Below are 22,371 nucleotides of genomic sequence, written 5' to 3'. Positions count from 1 at the left end.
GAGTGGATATTACTCTTTGGAGGGTTCCAAAGGTGCATGTTAGAGGGATTGACTGACAACCTCAGAGTTTAGCCCTGGCTAAATTTCTCCGTGAAACCCAAACCAAACTTTCAGCAGTGGACTGTTCTGAGCTCTGGCTGATCGAGGCTTGGAAATATGTTTTAAAATGTTGAGTCACTACTTGGCAAGTGATCTCTCTCTCCTTTTTTTTTGGAACTTAATTTAAATTAACTTTAATCTAACTTACACAGGGAGGAAGTGATTGAGGGTGGGAGTGGGGAGAGGAGATTTTCAGCTTGGAGCTTAAGCAGATGCAATGAATCCTAAAAAGGCATCAAATCGACCTGTGGTCCAGATAAGGAGCAGCTCAGAGATGGATTGGGATAGACAAGAACAGAAAAACGAGAACACATAAAAATGGATCAGAAATGTTGGAGTAATGGAGAAATCAAGCATTTATCCTCTGTCCAGGCCCTCAGAATTTGGTGAGAGAGCGAGTGAAACGTGGTCCCTGGCTCCCGTGGCTGAATAACAGAATTGTTGCATATTACATTGAGGTTGGTAGAGAGATGGGTAATCCAGTGTCTCTGAGAACATGCGTTCAGATGGCAACTGGTGAAGTTCAGAAGATGTGGATTTGAAAGTTAGTCTCAATAGTGATGGCCATGAAACTGTTGGTAATTGTTCAGGCCAACCTGAAGGAGGCCATTTAGCCCATTGAATCTGTGCCAGCCTCCTGAATGAGCAACACATCTTGTGCCATTCCCCTGCCTGTCTCCTGTAACCCTGCATGCTTTTTCGTTTCAGAAAGTAAGCCATGAATGTCTTAATTAAACCTGCCTCCACCACCCACTCAGGCTGTGAGCTCTGGACTAATCCCATCCACTTGTTGCCTGTGTCTCTATTGCTTTTTTTTAATGACCTTAGATCTGTTCCCTCTTGTCTTCAATGAGTCCATGAGTGGAGATAGATTTTTATCACCTATTCTGACCAGCAGCACATCATTCCAATTAATGATTTTATTCTTACATGAGATGTGGGTGTCACTGAAATTTGTTGCCCATCCCTAACTATTCTTGGACTGAGTGTCTTGCTGAGGCCATTGCAGAGGGCAGCTCAGGGTCAGCTCCATTGCTATTGATCTGGAGTCGCATGGAGGTCTGACCAGGTGAGGATGGCAGATTTCTTTCTCTTAAGGGCATCAGCGAACCAGATGAGTTTTTGCAACAATTGACAAGAGTTCATGGCCACCATTATTGACACTAGCTTTCAAATTCAGGTATACTGATTGTATATACATTCCATCCATTCCCATCCTCAGAGCCATTGGATTGGTCATCCTGAGACTTAACCACCATCTTTCTACCAATCTCGACTTGATTTATCATCCTGCCAATAGGTTCTGCATCTATTTATAGGGACTAAGATTGAGAGTCTCGTTTACCATGTGACAGGATGTGGAGAGGCTGTGAGACTTATGGTGAAAAATGTATTGACACATGTCGCCATATGCCAGGAAGCATCAGTAAAACAGGAACCTAACTGTCAGTCTGATTCTGGACTGTGTGGTTTTTCTCACTGAGATCTTGACAACTAAAGGATTTACAAAATCTCTAAGAAATGTCATTTTCTAGAACATTTTACAATGGACTTCAGATTTTGCTACTTAAAACACATTTCCGTGGCTAAAGGGAAAAGAATAATCTAATGCCTTTTTTATTTGAATAAACAATGAGGTGCAATATTCTTTAACTGGAGATTTTAATGTCAATTTAGCAAACGGTGTTTTTAATTTTTAATTCCAGATTTTAATTTAAGTGTTTTTTTTGTATAAAATTATAAGGCATAGGAAGAAAAATATCTGTCAAAAGTCCTGGGGAAATAAGATCAAAACCAATTACTGTTTTGGACAAAGCTGTATTTTCAGCAGGGATTCAAATGCAATAAAAGCAGAAATATCTGGAGAAATTCAGCAGATCTGGCAGCACCTGTGGAGAGAGAAACAGAGTTAATGTTTTGAGTCTAGTGACCCTTCTACAGCCACTGCTTTCTCTCTTCACAGATGCTGCCAGACCTGCTGAGTTTCTTCAACAATTTTTGTTTTTGATTCAGGTTTCCAGCATCTGCAGTTCTTTATTTTATTGAAATGCATGCCATTCAGTTAAGTGATAACTTACTGGGTATCATATGTATGGAACATCACTTAAACTTCATAATCATTCCACATTTTAATAAAATAAAATAATAAATTTAATGAAGTTTACATTTGAAACAATGAGACTATTTTTATAGGAGTGTTTTCAGTCCCTTACCTGTGGCTTTGATGAAAAAAGAAAGATTTGAATTTAAAGAGCACTGTTTTCATGTTCAAGACATTCCACTTTACCACCAACACACTGCAGTTTCGGTCACCGCTGTACTGTACGAAACATAAAAGACAATTCAAAACAGCAAGATCCCACAAATAGCACCGTGATAATGACATGAAAGCAGAAAATGCCAGAGAAATTCAGCAGTGTGTGGGAAGGACAAGTTAAGTTGATATTTCAATATTTTAATATTCTTGTATGACTGTTCCCCAGAGTCTCTCTAGCACTTCCTATCTTGATTTCAGATTCTTGCTTTCATTATTGTTGTGTGAGAATAGTCAGGTAATGGATTTCTGTAATGCTGGTCAGGGGATAAATATCGGCCTGGATACTGGAGGGAACTCCCCTACACTTCTTCGGAACAGCACAGTGTGACCTTAAGCGTAGGTCTAAGACAACAGACTGGACTGGGCTTCAGTTGAACATCTTATCCCTGAGCTGGCACCTCCAATTAGTGCAGTTGGTGGTTGGTGTGTTAATATCACTTTCCTGCTTGATCCTTTGTATCTCTCCATTCCTACACAATCGATGGATACATTTAGTGATGTTAGAAACATAAAATCCTCTTTCCACATACTGTGAGGAAAGAGGTCATTTGGCCCATTGAATCAGCACCAACCCAGACCCACTCACACCCTATCTTCATAACACCACACTTACCATGGCTAACCCACTTCGCCTGCATATCTCTGTACACAATGGGCAACATAGCATGACCAGCACATCTTTGGACTGTGGGAGGAAACTGGAGCACCTGAGAAAATCCATGCAGAGAACATGCGAAGTCACCCAAGTCTAGGATCGAACCCAGGTCCCTGGCACTGTGAAGACAGAAATGCTAACCACCATGCTGCCCATGTTCAACCATGTCCTAAAAGAAGACCACAGTAAGCTCATAGAGCTGTTTGACTTCTTCATCCTCCAATCTTGTATGTTCTTACATTGCAGTTTGTTGGGATCTTGTGGTGCAGGAGTGTTGTCCATACCTCTGGGCCAGAAGACCTTGGTTTAAGTTCTACTCCAGGACTTGATGGCCGCAGAGGTTACACCAAATAGATTGAAGGATTTACACACTGATACTCAATGGTGAGTGGGAAGAGTAGAGAGCAGCAGTTTCCACCACCGTCCCCCATGCTAAAATACTACACACACACACACACACACACACACACGTTCTTGACATACAAGCTTCACCTTCACTCTGAGGTACTAACACAGTAAACATTGACCAATAGGCCGGTGTTGTCTCCACACAAGCTCCATCTGGACGTAGTTGCTGCTCGAATCACAGAATTATAGAATCATTCAGTCCAGAAGAGGTCTTTCATCCCATTGAATCTACACCAATGAAAGCTACAGTAAATCTACACTACTCCCAATTCCCACACTAGGCCCATGGTCACGAATGTTAGGCCATTTCAAGCACTCATCCACATAATTTTTTAAGATTGTGAGGTTTCCTGCCTCAACTCCCATCCTGTATCACTTCAGTCCTTTTCCCTGGAAGACTCCCCTTGTATACCTGCTGGGTAGCTTGAAACGCAGTCCAGGTTTGGCCAGCTCTGTGTGTTTGCCATCAGATTTCCCTTCTGCTGCGAGTTTCTGATAGATCTGGAATCTGTAAAAGCATTTCCCTGGTTCCTACCGTCACAGCAACAGGAACGGACTGAGCTGAAAATGTTTCCATTTGAGGAATCATTTAGTGTTCAGGAAAAATATTGTCTGAACCTTCTGGTGCTGAGGGAGGCATTAGGCTCACGTCATGTGTCAAACTCTGTCTCATGTCAGGCGCCAAGCATAACACTGTGACTGGTTACACTGCCTGTAACGGGGAAAGACTGTCTCACTCTATTGCTCCGTTGCTGTGGTAATTTGAGATTGGCAGTGATTTAATTTTCCTGCTTGAAAGAAGGGTACTCTCTGCTGCTCACCAAAGTCTTTTTAGGTAACATTTACAGCACCACAATGTTTGGAAGCTGAAGAGATGGTTCTTCAATCTCCCTTTCCTTTCTCATTATGTTTTTCACTCATTCGCAGGATATGGGCACCACTGGCTGGGCCAGCATTTATTTCCCATCCCTAATTTCTCAGAGGCCAGTTGATCACATTGCTGTAGATCTGGAGTCACATATAGATCAGACTGGGTAAGAATGGCAGGTTTCCTTCCTTAAAAGGACATGAATGGGAGAGATGGGTGTTTACAACAATTACCAGGAGCTACACGGTCGCTGTGAGGCCAGCTTTGTATTCCATACTAAATGGAAGCATTTGCCATAGTGGGATTCGGACCCTAGTCCTCAGGACATTAACCTGGGGCTCTGGGTTATTGACCTCATTCACACAGAATTCAAGAATGTGGCAAATCACCAGCACCATCTCAGAAACAATTAAGAATGGGCAACAAATTTTACTCTAGTCAGCCATGCCCCTGCACCCCCCCCCCCCCCCCCCCCCCATCTTCACAAACTCTAGAGCGAACAAAACGCAAAAAGCCTGGCGATGAATCCCTGCAGTGTGGAAGCTGGCCATTCAGCCCACACCATCCCTCCAAAGAGCATTTCACCCAGGCCCACCCTTCCCTGTACCTCCCCATGACTAAACCACCTAGCCTGCATATCCCTGAAAACTATGGGGCAATTTAGCATGGCCAATCCACCGAACCTGCACATCCCTAGAATAGGGGAGGAAACCGGAACACCCAATGGAAACCCATACAGACACGGGGAGAATGTGCAAACTCCACACAGACAGTCACTCAAGGGTGGAATTGAACCCAGGTCTTCGTGAGGCAGCAGTGTTAACTACTAGGCCACCATGCCAACTTACTTACCCCGGGACATAAATTGTGGATCCAAATACCATGAAAAGTGAACGTAAAATCCAGCTGATACTCTCACTGAGGTTCTGTGGAGTGCCGCAATATCATAAGTGCCACCTTTCCACTTAGAGATTAAACTAGTGCCCCTCTCAGTTGGGTGTGTAAGACCCCCCCCCCCCCGGTGTGCTATTTCTAAGGAAAGCAGTTTTACTTAGTATCGGCAGCAGTGGTGGCAGTTCCCAGGTCGAGGACTCCTGGCTTTGGTAGGCCTGGAATTGTCTGGAGGTGAGGCCTGGTGCTGTCTGGAGGTGGGGCCTGGTGCGGTCTGGAGATGAGGAGACAGTGAGGTCTGCAGATGCTGGAGGTCAGAGTTGAGACTGTGTTGCTGGAAAAGCACAGCAGGTCAGGCAGCATCCGAGGAGCAGGAGAATCGATACTTTGGGCATTCCTGATGAAAGGCTCTGGCCCGAAACTTCAATTTTCCTGCTCCTCAGATGCTGCCTGACCTGCTGTGTTTTTCCAGCAACACACTCAACTATGGTCTGGAGGTGAGGCCTGGTGTGGTCTGTTTGAAGGACTGGGTACATGAACAGGATGGGTTTAGAGGGATATGGGCCATATGATGGCAAATGGAATTAGATTAATGTAGAATATCTGCTCGTCATGGATGAGTTAGACTGAAGGGTCTGTCTCCATGCTGTACATCTCTATGACTCTATGATTGTAATGCTGAACTTTTTATTTCTTTACATTTTCTAATTTGTTCCCAAGGTTCTGTACCTAGATACCTTGTACCAAAAATGATGTGAAGGACTGTAATGCTGAACTTTATTTTTTTTTCTAATTTAATCCTGAGATCCTGTACCCAGGTTCTTTTGTACCTAAGATGGTGCCATAAGTGGTGTCTTTGTAAACTTTTCACTGCCCTCATTGAGTACGTGACAATAACCCTGCATTAAAATAGATTACTTGGCCATATCACAGTTCTTCGAGGAGAAAGTGAGGTCTGCAGATTCTGGAGATCAGAGCTGAAAATGTGTTGCTGGAAAAGCGCAGCAGGTCAGGCAGCATCCAAGGAACAGGAAATTCGACATTTCGGGCATATGCCCGAAACGTCGATTCTCCTGCTCCTTGGATGCTGCCTGACCTGCTGTGCTTTTCCAGCAACACATTTTCAGCCCATATCACAGTTCTGCTTATGTGAGATTTCAGTGTACAAATTAATTGACAATTGTAAGAACAGGATTGTGTTCCTTCTTACAGGAGTTTCCTCCAAGTTGGTTTCTTCTGAACAAAGTTCTTGCTTGCGTTGACATCCATATTGCATTTCTTGAGAGTGGTTGGCAGTAATTGAAAGGCTTCTTTTGTTCTCCTTTCATTTGCGTGTCCTCCTTGAGCTGGGTGAAGATGATTTGCTTCGACAGTCAGAACTCTGGCATTCCGAGCATGAGGCCAGCTCTGCAGGGTTGGTTTCACAGTTTACCACGTGTTCCGTGTGCTGAAATATTGTTTGTTACACCTCCCCCCCCCCCCCCCCCCCCCCAACCTCCTTTGTGGGGGTGTTATTGAAAACCTTCTGAACCTTATTAGGGGTTTTGTAGTATCCTCAAAAAACAGAAGCAGACTTTTCTTTTCATAGATCCATGTTATTCCAATCAGATCATTATATTCTGGGTGTTCAGTTAACATATCCTTTATGATAGATTCTAACAACCTCCTACTGCTGATGTCAGGTTAGCAAGTCGGTAATCCCCCACTATCCATTTCTTCCCATCTCTCTTAAACAATGGAGCTATGTTTTCAATCTACAGGCACCATTCCACAATCAAAGTAATTTCAAATGACGATCTGCAACTTATTCACCATCTCTGTAGGCATCACTTACAACACTCTGGGATATGAACAGTTGGTTCCTGGGATTTGTCAACTTTCAGTCCCATTGACCTGACTCAATATTGTTTTTATCAATTTTTCATTCTCAATAGTTCCTTCGATCTCTATTGTTTCTGAGAGATTTCTTGTATCTTCTCGAAGACAGATACAAAATATTTATTTAGTTTCTCTGCTATTTCCCATGATAAATTCTCCTGTCCCTGTTTTTAATGTGCCCACTGTTGTCTTCTCTAGTCTTTTTTAAATCCAATAAATTTTTTCCTTTTTAGATATCTGCGAAGACTTTTGCAATGCATTTATTACATTTCTTGCTAATTTACATTAATATTCTATTCTCCCTTTCTGAATCAATTTTTGGTTTTCATTTGCTGAATTCTAAAATGCTCCCAATTCTCAGGCTTACTGCTTTTTTGGATAACTTTAAAAACCTTGACCTTTGATCTAATGCAATCCTTCATTAACCATGCTGACTCACTATTCAGGTTAGCTTTTGTCCCTTAAAAGAAATGTATGTTCATTGTAAGCTATGTATTAATTCTTCACAATACTAGCCATTTTCTGAATAGTATCATGCTAGATACTAATGTTAATGCTAGTGTTTTAATATATTTTCCCAGATCAACACAAGCCTTCATTGTTTCTTTTGTTTAAGATTCCCTGTGTCTGCGCGGGTTTCCTCTGGGTGCTCCGGTTTCCTCCCACAGTCCAAAGATGTGCAGCTCAGGTGAATTGGCCATTCTAAATTGCCCGTAGTGCTAGGTGCATTAGTCAGAGGGAAGTGAGTCTGGGTGGGTTACTCTTCGGAGGGTCGGTGTGGACTGGTTGGGCTGAAAGGCCTGTTTCCACACTGTAGGGAACCTAATCTAATTTATAACCCTAGTTTCAGATTGAATGACATCATTTTCAAACATAATGGAAGCCTTTTTCATATTATGGTCACTGTTGCCAAAAGATTCATTTGCAATAAGATTATTTATTAACCCTTTCTCATTGCATAATACTAGATATACAATATTCTGTTCCATCATGGATTTACCAACATACTGCTCTGGTACCACGTACACATTCCAGGATTTCATCCTACACAGTATTGGCGCTCATCAGATTTACCCAGTCTATACAGGGATTGAAACCCAATGTTTGCTGCATTGTTGCTTGTATCTCTAACTTCCTAATACACACATTTACAAATCAACCCGTTCAGAAATGGTATTACTCACCTCTAGAGCAGATAGGACTTGAACTAATTCTCCTGGCTTAGAGTGAGGATGCTACCAGGTGTGCCACAAGAGCTCTAACTTCCTGATAACTTCCTAACGACCTTGCCTTACGTTACAACTATTGTTTGGTAGCCCTATAAACAACAATACCTGATGTTTGAAACAAAAATAGAAATTGCTAGAAAAGCTCAGTAGGTTTGGCAGTATCTGTGGAGAAAAATCAGAGTTAACATCTTGTGTCGAGTGACCCTGAAGACCTGCTGAGCTTTTCCAGCAATTTCTACTTTTGTTTCTAATTCACAGCATCTGCAGTTTTTTTTTGCTACTCCCTGCAGTTTATAGGCCACCAAATAGATTTTAAATCTCTTTCTTCTAGCCTAAAGATTCTTTTTCACTGATGTACTGATCCCTGATCCCGTTCTTTATCGTCAGTACCACATCAACTTCTTTGCATCTTTTTCATTTCGTTCTTAGATGTTGATTATCCTTAAACATTCATTTCTCAGTCTTGGTTGCCTTGCAGGGATGTCTCCATAATGGGACTAGATCACAAGCAGCTTGTGTGATTTCTTATGTAAAATACTGCTGTTGTGTATATCATTGGCCGTACAGTACTTTGTGAAAGATGCAGTAAGTGAAGTCTATCAGACAGACTTTCACTGCAGAAAGTGGACTTTTAAAAATTAATTAATAGTTTAAAATTAATTGATGTCCAATTTAGAAATTTCTGGACACCTTGTCCAAAGAACGGACTGTTCTGTCCAATGCTTGATGGAAGTTGATCCAACCACTAACACTGCTATATGACCTATGCTCTGAGTTGGCTCTCTGTGGTTTTTCAGCTGCTGCCAACAGGCAGTTTGAAGCAGTTCCTTGTAAAGAGATTTCAATGCAGAGCAAAATGTATCAGCCTCAAAGCTAAAGCTTTGGCTCCAAACAGATTTAATCCCAGATCGTTTTTAACCATTTCAGTTGCATTTGGAAGAAAGTAGAACAACCTTCAGGAGTGATTGATTGCTGTCGCAGTATATAGTCTCACTCAGGTGGTGTTCCTTGAAACTAAACAGCTTGTGATGCCATTCAGCTCGTTGTTATCTGTGTCATCTCTGCCCAGAATAATCCCAAACCATGTTAATGGTCCCAATGTCTCCCATTAGACTTTCAGCCCTTGAAAATTATATCCTCTGTTCAAATCCCTTCATGGCTTCACACTTCCTGACCACCGCCATTCACAAACCCCTGTGACCTCCTCCATCACTCCACCATTGCCAGACCTGTCTTCCTCTGCCTGGAGGCTCTAGTCTCAGCAAATCCTGCGATATCTCTCTACATCTCTGCCTCCCTCTCAGATTATTAGAAACTCCTTAAAACCAATTATTTGAGCGATCATGTGGTCAGTGTCCTACTATACTTTTGAGGGCAAAACATTGAATGTTTTCAGGAAGGGGGTAGATGTAGTTCTTAGGGCTACGGGAACAGGGAACTGAGCTGCATGATAAGCCATGACCGTACTGAATGACAGAACAGGCTCCAAGGGCTGAATGGCCTATTCCTGCTCCTACATTTGATATTTTTCTTTGTTGAAGTAGCTCACTGATAAATTTTGTTTGATAATGCTCTTGTGGGACACCTTGCTATGTTAAAAGAGCTGGATAAGTCCACAATAAAATTGTTGCATTAAAGAACTTCATGCACCGACAACCTGAAAAATATTTTGTTTTCATCTCCCCACTCACCTTTAGTGACAATTTTAAATTTATGCCTCTTTGTTATTAATTCTCAAATCAAGTAATCTTTGCCAGTTCAATCTATCAAAATCCTTCATCGTTTTAAAAGTCTTCACCAAATCCCCACTTCACCTTCTAGGGAAAGAGTTCCAGAGTCTCAAGCCTATCACCATTATGGCATTTTCCTGTTCTGAAATCTCTATGTTTCCTGTTTATATAAATTATTGAGAACACATCTATAAGTAATTGAAGCTGAAACCTGGGATCAGATTATCTGTTATTTAGCAATAAGGATCACCAAACAGCTTTTGTTTATTCACTTGTGAGACATGAGTAATGCTGTCTGGTCAGCACTTTATTACCTGTCCTTTGTTGCCTTTAAGATGGTGGTGGTGAGCTGCCTTCTTGAACCGCTGCAGTCCATGTGTTGTAGATAGATCCACAATGACATTAGGGAGGGAATTCCAGGATTTTGACCCAGTGACAGTGATAGTTATATTTCCGAATCAGGATGGTGCGTGGCTTGGAGGGAAACTCACAGGTGGTGGTGTCCCCATGTACCTGCTGCCCTTGTCTTTCTCGATGGAAGTCATGGTGAGTTCAAAGGTGTTGTCTAAGCATCTTTGGTGAATTTCTGCAGTGCATCTTGTAGAGAGTACACACTGCTGCTATTGAGCGTTGGTGATGGAGGGAGCGGATGCTTCTGAATTTGATGCCAATCAAGTGGGCTGCATATGTTAATGACAAAAGCATTTCTTTTCATGGGTGAGAGTGACATGAACATCAAGGCTGCATTTGACAATTAAAGTAAATTAGTATTGTCACAGAAGACCATGGAGCTGTTCTGTCATTAGAGAGAGGTGATTGGTGTGAGTTTAATCTGAGGGTCACCAGGTCTCAGGTGAGGGAGAGGTTGAGAAGGAGAGATCTTCATGGCAACCTCAGCTGTTGTAGAATTGAACATGCGCTGTTAGCCTCATTCTGAATTGCAAACCAGACATCTAATTTGACTGAGTATGCTATTAAGGAAGCATCACAAAACTGGAATGAATAGAAATCAAAGTGAAAACTCTTTGCTGATTGGGGTCATAGGTGACACAAAGGAAGATGGTTGTTAGAGGATAGTTATCTCAGCTCCAAGACAACTCTGCAAGAGATTCACCCCACAGAAAAACAGAAATTGCTGAATTCACGGGATACACGTTTTTTTTTCAGTTTTTATCCAATATCTACTCCATGCGATGAATGATCTTTAACTTACCTAATACAATGATATCACTGCTGGAAGATGAAGTTTTGCCTCAGAGACCAATGAGTATGGTTCATTATGACAGGATTATTTTAAAAACTAAAATTGAGGTTAGAGTCCTTGTGGGGCAATGATCCTCCTCCTGTTGAATAAGTGAATAAACAAAAGCTGTTTGGTGATCCTTATTGCTAAATAACAGATAGTCTGATCCCAGGTTTCAGCTTCAATTACTCATAGATATGTTCTTGATAATTTCATTAAACGGAAACAATAGAGATTTCAGACCATTATGACGATAGGCTTTGGACACTGGAGAGAAGGAGGAAGAGAGGTGACCTGCTCGAGGTATACAAGATGATGAGAGGAATGGATAGAGTCAATAGCCAGAGACTTTTCCCCAGGACAGGATTGATCGGCACGAGGGGTCATACTTTTAAGATATTAGGAGAAAGGTATAGAGGGGACGTCAGAGGAAGATACCAAAGGGCCTGTTCTGTGCTGTACATTACTGTTCTATGTTCTGTGTTCTATGTTCTGTGTTCTATGTTCTGTGTTCTGTGTTCTGTGTGCTGTGTTCTATGTTTTATGTTCTGTGTTCTATGTTCTGTGTGGGTTTCCTCCAGTTGCTTTGGTTTCCTGCCACAGTACAAAGATGTGCAGGTTCGGTGGATTGGCCATGCTAAATTGCCCCATAGTGTCCAGGGAAGCGCAGATTAAGTGGGTTGGCCATGGGAAATGCAAGGTTTCAGGAATTTGGTGGGGGAGGGGTGTGGGGGTCTGGGTGGGATGCTCCTCGAAGAGTCAGTGTGGACTTGATGGGCTGAATGGCTTGCTTCCACACTGCAGGGATTCTGTGATTTTATGAGTAAACAAACATTCTCATGTGACACATATATACATGCACCCACACATCTACCACCATCTACCCCACCATACACACACACACACACACACACACACACACACACACACACACACTCGCACATAACCACAAACACGCACACACACGTGCGATCACATGGACCCAAAGCACAGCTGCAAACTACAAAGGCAAATGCTGTCACATGTACTGGTCCATGTTCCTCACACACAGTGACTGTGCTGTTTGCTGAAAATCTAAATTTGGAAAGATTAGGCTTTTCGAAGCTTTACAGGAGTTGTTTAATAAGAATTCTATAAACATTTTAAAACAAACACAGCACTGCGGTGAACTCAAGGCACATTGCACCACCTTGGATTCTCACACCAGAACCTCAACCCTGCGGAAGTGCCCATCCTGAGCCTGCTCCTCCTCTGACAGTTTTACACAATCAGGGCAGTAGTGTTTTTGCTCCAGAGGTGTCAGGAGAGGAGGCAAGAAAGAGAAATTGTACAGGAGTTGGCTGTAGGGAGATACCTGCACAACCCCCATACCCCCTCCACTGCCCCTTCCAGAGCTGGGTGAGATTGCCCATGGGTGAGTATCTTGCCCTGCCAGAAACTAAAGCCCTTAAGTGGGCAGTTATTGGAGGGATGGATTGGGTCAAAGGGTGTCTTGTCCCTGACACCCCTCACACCGCATGACCCCTGACATGTAAGAAGAAACAAAGGACTTACCTTCCCACCACTAGATCCCTCAAGGAGGATGTCTCCAACAGTGGTCTTTATAATCCTCTGACTTGCCGACTATGTCAGATTTTCTCTTGAGTCAGATTCCCTACAGTGTGGAAACAGACCCTTCGGCCCAACAAATCCACACCGACCCTCCGAAGAATAAACCACCCAGATCCATTTCCCTCTGACTAACGCACCTAACATCATGGGCAATTTAGCGCGGCCAATTCACCTGACCTGCAAATTTTTGGATTGTGGGAGGACCCAGAGGAAACCCACACAGACACAGGGAGAATATGCAAATTCCACACAGACAGTCACCCGATGCTGGAATTGAACCCAGGTCCCTAACACTGTGAGGCAGCAGTGCTAACCACTGTGCCACCTGGCAATCCAGTTCATGAGAGATGAGGCCTGTGATAGGACAAGATACCTACCTCAGTGCTTATCAGCTCTGATTGGAGGACGATCAGTTGAGTTATCTGGCAGTGGAATCGGTTAGTTAGTCACCACCTAAACCATGCACCATCCTCACTTTTAAAAAGAAAGGGCAATCCCTTCCAAGTAATAGGACTGCACAGACCACTCAGCCCCTCCAGCCTGCTCTATATTCAGTAAGATCATGGCTGCTTTCCGACCTCACGTTTATTTCCCAGACTTAAATCCACATCCCTTCATTGCTTTAAAATCCACATACCCCCAAACATTGAAAGCTCAAGACTTATAATAGCCAGCCCGAATCTGATTTAGGTTAGCTCCTCTACATTCTTCTGTACTCAGAAGTTGTGATCTTCACTTTACTATCTCAACAATAAAATAGAAGAAAACATAGAATATATAGAACATAGAACATTACAACACAGGCCGCTCAGCCCTCGATGTTGCACCGACCTGTGAAATCAGTCTGAAGCCCATCTAACCCACACTATTTCATCTTCACCCATATGTTTATCCAATGACCATTTAAATGCCCTTAAAGCTGTTGAGTGTACCACTGTTCAGGCAGGGCATTCCATGCCCCTACTACTTTCTGAGTAAAGAAACTACCTCCAACATCTGTCCTATACCTATCACCCCTCAATTTAAAGCCATAATGTTTCATTTGGCAGCATACATTTCAAATCACAGAACAGCTGGATAAACATCAGTACAGATACAGTCAGTAACACAGGGTGCTGTGGGGAAAGGGGTTACTGAGTGACAGTGTGAGAGAACTGGATTAACATCAGTAGATATACAGTCAGTTATAGAGGGTGCTGTGGGGAAAGGGGTTACTGAGTGACAGTGTGAGAGAACTGGATTAACATCAGTAGATATACAGTCAGTTATAGAGGGTGCTGTGGGGAAAGGGGTTACTGAGTGACAGTGTGAGAGAACTGGATTAACATCAGTAGAGATACAGTCAGTTATACAGGGTGCTGTGGGGAAAGGGGTTACTGAGTGACAGTGTGAGAGAACTGGATTAACATCAGTAGAGATACAGTCAGTTATACAGGGTGCTGTGGGGAAAGGGGTTACTGAGTGACAGTGTGAGAGAACTGGATTAACATCAGTTCTCCCCGAGGAATGGTCCTGGCTAATACAATGAACAGATTCTCTTGTTAGTAACAAATTCCTATTGTAGAGGCTAATGCTTTGGAGTTAGGGGTTCAAATCTCCTGAAAGCAGGCAGTAAAATCCGAATTCTGTAAAAGCCTGGAATTAAAAGCTAGCCTAATGATAACTGTTACACTGTTCTCGATTATTGTAAAAACCCATCTTTCACTTTGAGGAAGGAAATCTGTGATCTACATGTGATTCCAAACGGGGAAAAAGTGAGGTCTGCAGATGCCGGAGATCAGAGCTGAAAATGTGTTGCTGGAAAAGCGCAGCAGGTCAGGCAGCATCCAAGAAGCGGGAGATTCGACGTTTCGAGCATATGCCTCCAAACCCACAGCAATGTGCTTGATAATTCACTGCCCTTTGAAAAGGCCCTCGCTGTTCCCATCAGATCACTCAGGGTAATTGCCACCCAGATTGATAGTGCTGTTGAGAAGGCATACGGTGTGTTAGGTTTTCATGCTGCAACTATCCAAAACGCTGGTGTGTACAGTTCTGGTCCCCATATTTTGGGAAGGATGTGGAAGCATTGGAAAATGCTGGTCTGCAGAGAAGGTCTTATGAGGAAAGGCTGACAGACTTGGGTCTGTTCACATTGGCAAGAAGAAGGCTAAGAGAGAATTTGATGGGGACATACAAGGTGATCAGAGGATTAGATAGGGTAGGTAGTGAAAGTCTTTTTCCTAGGATGATGATGTCAGCTTATATGAGGGGGCATAGCTACACATTGAGGGGTGATAGATTTAAGGCAGATGTCAGAGGCAGGTTCTTTACTCAGAGAGTGGTAAGGGTGTGGAATGCCCTACCTGCCAATGTAGTCAACTCAGCCACATCAGGGAGATTTAAACAATCCTTGGATAAGCTCATGGATGATGATGGGATAGTGTTGAGGGATGAGCTGAGAATAGTTCACGGGTCGGCGCAACACTCAGGGCCAAAGGGCCTGTTCTGCGCTGTATTGTTCTATGTTCTATGTTCTAATTAGGGATGGCAATAAATGCAGGCCCAGCCAGTAATGCCCACGTCTCGAGAATAAATTAAAAAACAACATTAAGAGAAATCAGAGCTGAAGTGCTCCTTTGTGACGCAAGTCCTAATAATTGTAATGCTCCTGGAAGTTTCTTGCTGCTGGACACCAGCTCTCAATGTCCCGGACCCTCTCCTCGCTCTTACACATTTGAACTTTTTGAGATGCAGTGACCAAAAGTGATGGTTTAATATTTGTGTAAGTGTGTGATAAGGTTGGACACTGTCTTGGAAACGCATCCAGAGTGGGGCGAAGGCAGGAAGGCGAGATTAAAAGAGAAAGTACTGGAAATAAATGGCAGGTCCAGCATCATCCGTGGAAACAGGGTTTCTGGAAGGGGGCAGGAGAGAGGTTCAGCCTTCCTTGTTTTCTGGTGAACCACCATAACCAGGACTGTGGGCGCTATCAGGGTCACTGCCTAGGGCAGTGAGGTCTCTCCCCCTGCCAGACATCAGCAGCCACCAGGAGGTGCAGCACCTCCAACACTCCCTGTTTGCTCAAACACAGGATATGAGGGGACCATTCAGCCCGTTGGCTCTGTTCTGTTCCAGCAGTTAATGAATTTTCCTTTTGAAAGCTGCAAATGAATCTATGTCTCCAACCCTTTCAAGTCTTTCAACACTTCCTGTTTGTGTGGAGTTTGCACGTTCTGCCTGTGTCCGCGTGGGTTTCCTCCGGATGCTCCGGTTTCTTCCCACACTCCAAAGATGTGCAGGTTAGGATGGCCGTGCTAAATTGCTCTTAGTGTTCAAGAATTTGCAGTCTAGGTGGATTAGCCATAGGAAATGCAGGGTTACAAGGGTAGGGTAGAGGGGTTAAGTGTGGGTGGGATGCTCTTCAGATGGTCAGTGTGGACTTGATGGGCTGAATGGCCTATTTTTACATTGTAGGGATTCTAGGGACAGGCAATGCACTTCCAGGTCATAACAACCCTTTGTGTAGATAGAATTCTACCCATCGCTGTGAGCACATATTTTATTTGCTTCATCTGTATTTTTTAATTCACTTTCCGCAGAATGCAAGCAATGCTCACAGGAGTTTCCCCGAGGGCAGGAGCGATCTCTCCCGGCTTGCGTAAACATCGATAACCGGTCCAACTCACTGAGTGAGGTGGAGGAGATGTACTTCAACAGGATGGCTGAGGGCAAGGCAAGTGTTACCTGCAGCATTCATGGGCCTCCTTACACTGGCTCAGTTTACAAAAGCCATATGTACAAGATTGGTTCACAGCTGTAAATTGCATTTATACCCTGCCATTCATGAATTTATTTTTTGAGTATAATTACTGTGAGAAATTGAGGCAGCCATGTTTTACATGGAAAGCTGTAACGTAATCGTTATCAGCCAAACCTACTTTGATGGTGTTGATTGAGGGATGAATATTGACTGGGACGCTGGCTTTTCCTCTTTAGTGATATGGGATGGTTTCTAAACTTTTGCTAGAACACTGGTGGGTTTTTAAAGTTTAATTCAGATGACAAACACTGCTCTCCCTCTGTACTGGGTAGTCATTCTGGATTTTGTGCTTGTGTTTTTGGCGTAAGAGGATTATGAGTCGATGGGAGACTGCTACCCACTGCACAGTTGACATTTCCTATTTTGGTATGTCTGCTATTTGTGGTCTATCATGCACGGAGCTCAGAGACGATAAAGAATGAGGCCACTTCTACAAAACGTCTGGTTGAGGGGCACAGGATAATAGGGTCAGGATTTAGAAACAGAATTCAGTTCCCCGGGTTAAACCTGAGAATACGACAATAGAATCAGGAGTCAGCTATAAGCCTTCAAGCCTGCTTCTGCCATTGCACACAATTATGGCTGATCCATCACCTCACCTGCCTCTCTCAACTCCACCTCTATATCCCTTACCTCACTTCAAACCAAATCTCTATCCAGCCCATCCTGTCATATACATGCTCGATGACAGAGCGTCCACAGCCAGTTGGGTAGAGAATGTCAAAGATATTCACCCCATGATGAGTGAAGGACTCTCTCCTTACCTCAATCCTAAATGGCTGACTCCTTCTTCTGAGATTGTCGCCCCTGGTCCTAGAACTCTCCAGCTGGCAGAAACTGCCTTGTGGCTTCTACCCTATTTAACTCTCTGAGAGAAAGATATGTTTCATTCTACAAGATTCTAGGGAACATTGCTCATGTAAGAAATAGGTAGACTTCTAAAAACTATAAATAACAAGAGGAATGCGGAAAGACACAGAGAGAATGTGGCATGGACTAGTCTCTATTATGTTAAATGGTGGAGTGGTCTGAATGGGCTGAATGGCCTACTCCTGCTCCCATCATCTATGCTTCTTTACAATATCTCTTCAAAGTCATACATCGTGTCCTTGTGTTGGGATTGTAAGGAACCATAATCCACACAGGATCATAAGCATCTCTCTCCACTGGGGGGAGGTGGGGAAGTGGGGAGGTTGGGGGTGGGGGGGGTGGTGGGAGATAGAGGGAGATAGAGAGAGACACTAGTGGTTACGTATACTTTGGTGGGTAACATCCTAGAGGTCTGGGGAAAGCTGAGGTGGCCAGGCCTCCATGAACAACCACAGGGGAAATTGAACCCCAACTTTTGGCTTTATTCTGGACCACACTGCAGTCATCTGACCAACTGAGCCAACGACATCCCTCTTGGCATTGAAGTTACAAAACTTAGTGGCTAATTGGGAGGCAGAGAAACACAAATGCTGTGTCGTTAAGATGTTTGAAGAGTTGGACAAATGGTAATAAAGTGAAACCCCCCCGTGTCTGCTAGAGGTGCTGGGAGCCATCTTGAAATTTCAGCCAGGCCATTTTAGGGTGATGTTAGGCAGCATGATGGGTAAAGTGGAGTTTTAAGGTTAAGGCACACCATGGCTTCAATGAATAAAAACTGAAAGAACTGTGGATGCTGTAAATCAGAAACAAAAACAGGAATTGCTGGAAAAGCTCAGCAGTTCTGGCAGCATCTATGGCGAGAAATCAGAGTTAGTGTTTCAGGTCAAGTGTGATCTTCCCTCAGAACTTCAGTGAATGTTGGGACAGGCTTGAGGGGCTGACAGATCATCTCCTGTCTCTGTGACACAAGAGGTTTTCTTTTGGTATGGGGCTTGGGGAGGGGACCGGTCTATTGTAAACTCAGTTCCTCTGTCTGGGTTGCTGTACCTGGGCGGCTGTCCAAGGAACAATCCACATTTGCAAGCAGCAAATTGTTGTGGAAAGGAAAAAGTTTTGGGAGCTGGTGTCTCAGAAACACAGTCCCAACATTGTCCAGGATCTTGGCCAGACCTCGAAGAGAACTTGAAAGATTATTTTCTTTTGCATCTAAATTTATTTAAAAATGGCACTTTTCTACAACAGAAATGACGTGTATTTATACATATATATTTTTAACATAAATAACAGAAAGAAATAATGGAATACAGCATGTTTCTTACCCCAGGGCAATTCGACAGTCATGATGTTTCCTTTGAGATGGGACACAAGATTGATAAAAAATGAAATGCAGATGTTCGTTCCTCTTCTCTGAAACATTGTAAATGGTTGACATGTGTTTAAGGCAAGTGTAAGATTGTATAATATTCTAAGACTAAGGTCAAAATTCATGGTATTAGCTGCAGATTATTAATCCAGAGAACCAGGTAATGTTCCGTGGACCTGGGTTCAAATCCTGCCAGGGCAGATGGTGGAATTTGATTTCAATAAAAATCTGGAATTAAGTGTCTAATGCTGATGATTGATTGATTTATTGTTGTCATATGTACCGGGATGCAATGAAAAGTGTTGTTTCGCGTGCTATACAGGCAGCTCCTACCATACAAAGTGCATCAGGGCAGCAGAATAGAAAACAAAATATAGTTTTAGAGCCGCAGAGAAGGTGCAGAGAGAGAGATCAGAATTAACATTTCAGAGGTCTATTCAAATGTCTGATAAATGTCTTTTAGGGAAGGAAACTGCTGTTCTTACCTGGTGTGGCCTACTTGTGACTCCAGAACCATGGCAGTGTGGTTGACTCTTAACTGGCCTCTGGGTAATTAAGGGTGAATAATAAATGCCGGCCCAGCTGACAAGCACATCCTGCACTTAAATTAAAAGCAAGGACCAGGGCACTAGGAAGTTTTGCATCGACCGAAACAGGTATAGGGGCAGTTTGTCCATCACCTCTGCCGAGAGATAGCATGTCCCAGAATGCAGCAATTTTAGTTAGTGACTAGACAGACTGGGGTTTAGATTAGATTACTTACAATGTGGAAACAGGCCCTTTGGCCCAACAAGTCCACACCGACCCACCGAAGCACATCCCACCCACACTCCTACATTTACCCCTTACCTAACACTACGGGCAATTTAGCATAGCCAATTCACCTGACCTGCACATCTTTGGACTGTGGGAGGAAACCGGAGCACCCGGAGGAAACCCACGCAGACACGGGGAGAACGTGCAAACTCCACACAAACAGTTGTCTGAGGCCGGAATTGAACCCGGGTCTCTGGCGCTGTGAGGCAGCAGTGCTAACCACTGTGCCACCGTGCCGCCCTTGTTCTCCTGTGGAGCAGAAGACACTGAGAGGGGACATGATAGAGAACGTAATCCATGATCAGGGCCATAGACAGGGTTGATAGGAAGAGACGTTTCCCTTGATGGAAGGATCAATGACCCGTGGGGTCAGAGAGTTAAGGAAAGGGTTGGAATGTCTAGAGGAGATGTGAGGAAGATTTTGTTTCTCCCCACAGGGTGGTGGGAATCTGCCTGTAAAGGTGGGAGAGGCAGAAACTCTCAACATGTTTAAGAAATATTTAGATGTGCACTTGCAATGGCAAGGCAAAGGGGCAAGTGCTGGAAATTGGGATTAGAATGGTTAGGTGCTCACTTGTGACTGGCATAGACTTGATTAGGTGCTTTTCTTGTGTTTTAGGTCTCTATGATTCTCTTCAAAACCATACTGGAGTATCAGCCTTAATGTTTGTGCTAAACCCCTGCAACTGGTGTTGAACTAACAACCTTGTGTGTATTGAAGACAACTGAGTTGCCAGCTGCTTTCCCACTTAGAAGCTTTTCATTGTTAATTTGTTTTTGTTTGACTTCCGTACACCTCACAACTTTTCTGGTCAAAGTGCTGGACGGTGGCAAGGAGGGGCTTGTTCTCAGATGCTCCTTCAACCTTTGTAGAAAGAAGCACATCCTTCATCTGCAATACTCACCCACCAGCGCACACCCAGCTCCCAACCACACCACCAGGTAGTTGTCCACATTGCTCACCTGTAATTGCAACTGACTTTGTGAAGATTAAATCCCTCAGTATCTCATTGGAGTGTTGGCTGCAAACATGCTTAACTCCCTGCCTTCTGTCTCAGGGATAAATGATTTGACTATCACATTCTCTTAGTACAAATTCTAACTTGTTTCTTCCAATAATCTCTCTGCAGGATGACCCTTTCCTGGATTATGATGACTCTGCAACAGATGCCACCAGCAGTACAGAGGATATTCCCTCCTTGGGTTCATCAGTGCAATTAAGTTCAATGACCCTCAGGGATCGTAGACTTTCCCGGTGTCCAGTAACCAGTAGTTCGGAAGATGTTACCACTGTTTCAGGTTGCCCAGGACAACTCGGCAAAGTTGGAAAAAATAATGTTGTCACTCAGCTTACAGACTGCTGTCCTACACATGAAACCATGGAAAATAAGAATCCTTCCCTGCTTCTGAAAGCCAGTGGGTGTGGTTTGACGGAGGGAGATGGAGTGGATCAGAATAACAGTGCATCTGATCTTGAGAATCTATCAGATGGTGAAGATCAGGATTCGTTACCTTTGCTAATCAGGTCCATGTCCTGCTCCAGGAGGCACAGCTGGGAAGGCCCCTTATCCCCAACAGCACTTGGAGACGTGAGGAGAAGGTATATTCATGAAATAACGGAAAACTGGTTTTAATGATAGAGATATTTTAGTTATACAGATATCTGACCTAACCCCCTCTTGGATTCTGTACCAATGTTCCCTGTAAAGCTTTAGATAGCAAGTTAGCAATGTTCTCCGGATGGCCGATATCTGACAGTGTTGTGACAGGGTAAACTGGCAGGTCTGGGGGCACGCAGTTTTTCTACTGCTGGCTAGCTCAGTTGGCTGGACAGCTGAGTTGTAATGTAGAATGATGCCAACTCAATGGATTCAATTTCTACGCCAAGTTGAGGTATCATGCAAAACTCCCTAACTCAACCTCACCCCCACCTGAGGTGTGGTAACCCTCAGGTTAAGCCACAAGTCCTCTCTCTCTAACGTTGAGAGTAGCCTGGTCTGGTTCAGACAGTGGTGACTTTGCCTTTTTACAGCTGGGGCCAGAAACTACAGGTATGTGTTCCACCTCAGAATCTGATGGCCTGTGTATCATTAACATGAGGGCGGCACCTTGGCTCAGTGGTTAGCACTGCTGCCTCACAGCGCCAGGAACTGGGGTTCAATTCCAGTCTCAGGTGATTGTATGTATGGAGTTTGCACTTGCCCCATGAATGCCTGGGTTTCCTATGGGTGCTCTGGATTCCTCCCATAGTCGAAAGATGCACAAGTTAGGTGGATTGGCCATGCTAAATTGTCCAGGGAAGTGTAATCTGGGAGGGTACCCATGAGAAATGTAGGATTACAGGGATAAGGTCGTGGGATTGGGTCCGGATGGGAATCTCTTTGGAGGGTTACTGTGGACTCAATAGGCCAAATGGCCTGTTTCCATTCTGTAGGGATTCTAACACTGGTTGATTATAAATCTGTAAACCTCTCTGATACAGCAATGGCAGGCAGTAAAAAAGGGAGAGCTTCCTCAACAGCCACCCCCATGTTAATAGACTCTACACATCGGTTCTTGTCATGAGCCAGCCCTAGGCTTTTTCTGAGAGA

At 43.7% G+C, this 22,371-nt stretch overlaps 1 protein-coding gene across 3 annotated transcripts in view; it reads left to right on the top strand.

Annotated features, from left to right (window-relative positions):
- LOC132828793 (rho guanine nucleotide exchange factor 18-like) overlaps positions 1–22,371 on the top strand; it is a 217,815-nt gene that overhangs the window by 52,761 nt on the left and 142,683 nt on the right. For 2 of the 3 annotated variants that reach the window (XM_060845889.1, XM_060845888.1), the window contains exons 2-3: positions 16,511–16,644; positions 20,911–21,380. In XM_060845889.1, the coding sequence (XP_060701872.1) occupies positions 16,615–16,644; positions 20,911–21,380 (500 nt within the window). In that variant the 5' untranslated portion in view covers positions 16,511–16,614. Of the gene's footprint in view, positions 1–16,510; positions 16,645–20,648; positions 20,723–20,910; positions 21,381–22,371 lie in introns of those variants that run through there. The other variant, XM_060845890.1, reaches the window with a different exon arrangement.

This window comes from Hemiscyllium ocellatum, chromosome 28 (genome assembly GCF_020745735.1).
Source record: "Hemiscyllium ocellatum isolate sHemOce1 chromosome 28, sHemOce1.pat.X.cur, whole genome shotgun sequence".
Lineage (NCBI taxonomy): Eukaryota > Metazoa > Chordata > Chondrichthyes > Orectolobiformes > Hemiscylliidae > Hemiscyllium > Hemiscyllium ocellatum.
This window is presented reverse-complemented; position numbering and strand designations above follow the sequence as displayed.